General features: G+C 41.0%; 1 protein-coding gene across 1 annotated transcript in view; it reads right to left on the bottom strand.

Annotated features, from left to right (window-relative positions):
* Colec10 (collectin subfamily member 10) overlaps positions 1-3,049 on the bottom strand; it is a 46,483-nt gene extending 43,434 nt beyond the window's left edge. The window contains exon 1 of the mRNA XM_004643610.2: positions 2,782-3,049. Within this exon, the coding sequence (XP_004643667.1) occupies positions 2,782-2,929 (148 nt within the window). The 5' untranslated portion in view covers positions 2,930-3,049. The remainder of the gene's footprint in view (positions 1-2,781) is intronic.
* Positions 3,050-5,762: the final 2,713 nt, after the last annotated feature.

Here is a 5,762-nt window from a genome sequence, read left to right as displayed (position 1 = left end):
TTTTGTATCTGTGTATTCAAAATGGATAGGATAGATATATAGTTACATTCTCTTAATGAATAGAGGGATTTGTTGTAATAGTGTTTGTAAATAGGGTATCATGTCCGCATCTTGTACAGCAAATAACCACTAAGAAGAGAGTATGCAATGTATTAATTATTGGAACTGTCCTACCAATTTGATTTGAAACTGTCCCATTGCTATTTGTTTCTCAATAAAATTATGGAAAAAAATTTAAAAAATTTAAAAAAAAATCTACCAAACTTGGGGGGGGGCAAACAAACAAACAAAAAAACAAGTATTCTGGAAAAAAAAATCAACTGAAAACACACACACACACACACACACACACACACACACACATATATGTTGCATGACATGGCTTTTGCTGGATCTCTAACCCCAAATGCAGAGAGCAAGAAAGGCAGCAATCATACACTCAGTGGTGCTCCCTGTGTGTACGTGGGCACGCGCAGAGAGAAACAAGTCAACGGGTGGTTATCCCAGAGTTTGCCATCTAATCCTGGGCTTGATGGGTAGTCCTAAAACTGGTTCTTCATTTAAGCTTTAGGCCTCATCATCTCGCACAATAGGCAGGACTTCTGGAATCGCAGACCCTCTTTACTGAGAAGGGAATTTAGAATGTGTTTGATGCAAAGCCCCCAAGTTCCAATCAAGAATGAACAGGAATGACCCCTGAGTCTATGACAATACAGTTCTGGAACCCAGGGCTCGAGAGCAGCTCTCCCTTCCCCGATGCCCTCAGATCTTCCTCCTGCCAAGCCCTAGTTTGTAATCATCTCATACATCTACGTGGGCTCCAGAAGAGACTTAGGGAGATTTCTCCTATTTGAAATCATAACATGATTTCTAATGGGGAGGAAGGGTTCTGTGGTAGATGAAGAAATGAAGACTGGAAGATTCGTGGAGGAGCCAGATATGGTACCACAGCACTCTGGCAGGCTGCGGCAGAATGATTGCAAGTTCAAACCCACTCTGGCCAACTTACTGATTTAGGAGACTCTGTCTGTCCTGGGTGCAGTCCCTAGTATCATAAAACAAAAACAAAAAAGACTCCTGGTAGACACATGCTGATATACAATAAATATTAAACATAGATTGAAACTATAAAACAAAATAAGGTGATTTTATAGTTTTTAAAATGTACTCCTTTTCTCTGAAGCATTTAGGATTTTGATTTATACTTTTTAACCCCTCAAAAGCAAGCAGTGGAATCCCTTGCCCAAGTGCATGCTAAACATTTCTGCTTCATGCTCTGTACTCTGCCTGCTCCTCAGAATGTACACTTTCTCCATCTGCCCAGAAGAATCACGGTTGAGATCCACCTCAGGAACGACCTTCCCAGAAAATCTGCTCTGACCTCCACATCCTTCTTCGTGAATTCCCTGCTTCTCCATCATTCACAACACTAATAACATCTAAAGTACTTGTTGGGCCCAAAATATTGCTCAAAACATACTAAGTGCTCAGCGTAGGCTAGCTGCGTTGGCATGGATAGAAGTGTTGCACTGGAAAGCATTATATCTTGGATATTATTTTATTGACACTTTAGTGTTTCAAACATTTTCAGTGTGAAAGTTGCGATTTCTTTCACCGATCCCACTCGCACAGCTAAGGCAAACATCCATTTCTGGCATTGTCCCCAGCGCCACAGGGGCAGCACAGTTTCCTGCATTCCATGAAAATTCCAGTAATGTTTTAAGTAAATACTTTTGCAAGCAAAAACTTTCTTTCCTGAACACTTGCCCTCGCATTATTCATTTGTTCACCCCCAAAATCGTTTGGAGGCCTCGAGGTCTCGTTGTCTCTCCCTGCCTTCATTTCTTAATAGCAAAGGTTAAAACTTGGACTGTAATCTTAGGGGGGAATTATTCACTGAATAGGAAACATGCACTTTAAGCAATGCACATTTAAATAACTGACAAGCATCGGGCCGTGTATTTTTTCATTTTATTTGGAAGGATTTTCTTTTTTTGCTTAAAATTTTAAGCAGCTGCAATTCTTCAACCCCATAGCCTGCAGAAACAGCATGAATTACTAATGAGAGTGCACCAGTTTGCAGTGCAGTGACCACGTTCAGAGCAAAAGGGTAAGAGCTGAAACCAAGAAAACAGATTTTTTTTAATCAACCAGTTGCTTAAAGCACATTTGGACCTTGGACCTTGACTCCACTCGAAAAACTCTGCAGCATTCTATCCTTCAACTCAGGGCACTTGGCCTCCAAGACTCCACTTTCCAATGAAGAAATGTTCATTACCATCCTACCTCCTACCCTGAACAACAGTAATTCCCAGCTTCTCTTGGCACCCAGGAGCCAATAATTAAAAAGCAAAAGTTCAGTTAGGATTTAATGTTTACTTTCCTGACCTTTTGCCTGTCTAGCTTTCCCAGAATCAGTATGAGAATGGACAAAAGGAAAACACCCCAAGAATAGACACCGAGGGCCTTGAAGAGAGCTCCAGCGGGCTGCCATCTCAGGTGCACAACTTCCTCTGGGGCCTGGTGGGAGATGATGGAGTTCCCTACCCCAGTGACCTAGAAAGATGCCCACTCCCCTGGCTGGGCCTCCTCCTTTCTTCCCCTTACCTAAATTCCAGAGAAAGCTTTAAGTAGGAAATACACTGTTGATTTTCCCAAACCAAAGGGAAGCGGGAGAAAACTAGCCAGGGCAGAGGGGTGAAACCTTGACAGGTTAGGATGGGGCTGGAAGATGGGGAAGCAGATCAGACTTGTATAAAAATGTGGGCTTTCTTTCCTCACCTTTGGGTCCGGGAGAAATGGCGTGTGTGGCACAGACTTCCGCAGCAGGGCGACTGTCAATGTCCAGACCCAGACTCTGGATTTGCAGGAGAAAGAGCAGTAGGAGGATAAACTGGTTACTTCGAAGCAGGACTCCAGCGCCATTCATTTTTGCATCTCCTCAAAACAGGGGTCTCCCAGAAATGTCAGACCAAGAGCGTGAGTCTTTAAAGCGGGCTACAGCGAGAAAGAAAGGCAAAGATCTGCATGGAGCACACATTCCAGACAGGGTTACAAAGGCCGAAGGGAGCGCCCTCCCCAGTGTTTATTTTCTCCGTATCTCCAGTGACCCTACATTGTCCAGGCTGTTTATTTTCAAGTGACAACAGTTTATTGAAAATTATCTCTGAAGTAAACACTCGAGCGTGCGGGTCAGGACGGACATCCCTGAGAGCTGAGGCAAGAGGCACGCTTTTGGCTCAGTACGTGAGCCTTCGCGGCATTTCACCGCCCTCTTCCAGGGTCATGAAAGAGAGATTCACACCCACGATACCCACGCACTATGCATGGCTTTGGTGACATCCGTTGCGCGGTGTGGCAGTGGGCAGCCGTGCCCCTCAGGTCGTGGCCCTTCTTCACACGCTTCCACAATTACCTTGGAGTAAACCCTCAAAGAAGGACTAAGCCGGGTTCCTTGCTGGCAAAGCAATTTGGGAGAAAAGTGTTACAAGATCAAGATCTTCGCAGCCTTCACCTAGAAACTGCCCTTTGGGTATAGGGTCTCAAGGAAACACTCTGGAGATGGGACAGAATCTTCAAAAATACAACAGAAAGTGGGATTGCACAACACACTGCTGGCTGACAAATTATCATCAATAGAAATTTATAAGGGAGCATAATATGCTCATTTTATTAAAATAGTATTTTAGCAAGATTTTTTTTTTATAAAAATGGTGAAAAATCTTGTTGTAGTATTCTTCTTAAAAGCCAGAGTAGATATAAGTATGGACTATATAGATCTGATGTAGAGACATTGAGATCTCTCTCTCTCTCTCTCTCTCTCTCTCTCTCTCTCTCTCTCTCTTTCTCCCTACCTATCTGATAAACTAAGCTTAGTAACATCCTAGAAAATTTGCCTGAGGGTAATTTATCTTCTTTATTCACGAAAATACATGTTACCTAAGAGTTGGATGATAGGGATTTTTGACATACTTTCCTTGAATTTAGAAATGAAGGACCTTATAGGCCCTGATTAAGGACTAGTTCCTTAGAGATGTATTTACAAATAATTCAAGCCAAGAATTTTCAGTGTGTTACTTTCCAGCACTGCCATTAGAAAGGATCACACTCTGAGTGGCTTGATCAATAGAGATTTGCTCTGAGGTCCTGGGAGTCAGGACTTCACAATACAAGTTTTGGGACAGGAGAGGCACAATTCAGTGCTTGAAACAGACTTACGGTAAGCCCTAACTGCAGTCTTCATGAGCAATACAAGAAGAGTGAAGAAAGCGCTGGCACTGAGTGAAACTCTTTGTGTATGCTGAGTGCTGGTCTCAACTTAGGTTTACATTGTATAAACCTCTGAATGGTCCCAAGGAATAGATCAGGGCTCTCTGTTTTGTAGCCAAAAGCATTTGAGGCTCAGAAAAATGTTAAGCTATGTGTATAGTCATCCACTGAAGAAATAACAACAAACGAAGTATAAATTATTTCTTAAACTTCCTTTTCTTAAGATACTAGTTGGTTTCTGTCTAGGTAGCTATTCGCAAGCTTTGAGGCTGCATTAATTTTCCCACATGCTTAAAATGTACCAACTGGGTGCATTTGTCAGTTCAGCACTGACAAGAAAATGGTGACAATTAAAACAATGATTTTAGACGCCTCAGATTCCACGTCTGTCTTGTCTAGATGAACGCCACAGAGCAAATCACTCAAATTCAATTGCTGAGAGACATGTGAACTGCACTTGGACTTCAGATCTAATATTCTTTTTGAATTTTATGACTCTTTAAAAATTGATGCTCTTTCAAGTGTTTAGATTACTCTACATCCATTTCCCACCTTTGGTTTCCTTTCGTGCTCCCTAGCACTCACATTTATATACAGAAATTCCCTGTTAAGAACTTGGAGCAAGTAGCAACCCTTGGGTTGTCTCATTCCTTCTTTTTCAAATCTTGTTCATTAAATTAACAATCCATAGCAATATATTTCTATAGCAATTAATAGAACATTGCATTAGATTTAATTTTTTGCAGAGTATCTATCACATATTATATGTAACAATATTTAATCAACAAATGCACTACTGTTGAACATTTAAATATTTTATATAAATAACAATATAGTGAACATCTTTGAGGCTCAGTCTAGGTACCCATTCTTTTGACACTTAAGATCCACAAGTGTATATGGCCAGGTAACTCATTGAGGGCTAAGAATATCTGATAAAGAGAAAAAATTAAAAGCAACTTATATACTACATTCATGATGTTGTCACACTTAGCGCACTACTGGTCTTTAGAATTGATTTTTTAGTTCTTTCTTTTTTTAAGTTTTGTGTAATTCTTTCTTTCTTACTTCCTAACAGGGGGAGCTTATAGAGTGAATAGTCCAATGAGAGAGCTATACTTAGCAAAAAGGATTTTTGGAGATGCAATTGTTGCTTTGTTTTAGGTAGCATTTGCCAAGAAATGTGATCTTCAAAATTGCTATGAAGCTTCAATGTAGATGACTGGAACAATGCTATTTCTATGAAATAAAATGGGAAAAGAGTCAGTTTTGAGGGGAAAATAATGAGGCTGGTTGAGCTTCAGGGTCAAGGAACTCACAAGATGGAAATTATGAGCAGGAAGTTTGGAAAGCTGATCTTGCATCTAGGTGAACAAAATCTAGCATTGGAAGTCTCAGCTTGGGAGCCCCAGGATGGAGATTACAGATGAAAGCAGAAAACTGAAGGAGAAGCTCAAGAATATAAATGTTGAGAGAGTCCATATTTAAGGAGC

The sequence above is a fragment of the Octodon degus genome, unplaced genomic scaffold (genome assembly GCF_000260255.1).
Source record: "Octodon degus isolate 3935 unplaced genomic scaffold, OctDeg1.0 scaffold00179, whole genome shotgun sequence".
In the NCBI taxonomy this organism is placed as follows: domain Eukaryota; kingdom Metazoa; phylum Chordata; class Mammalia; order Rodentia; family Octodontidae; genus Octodon; species Octodon degus.
This window is presented reverse-complemented; position numbering and strand designations above follow the sequence as displayed.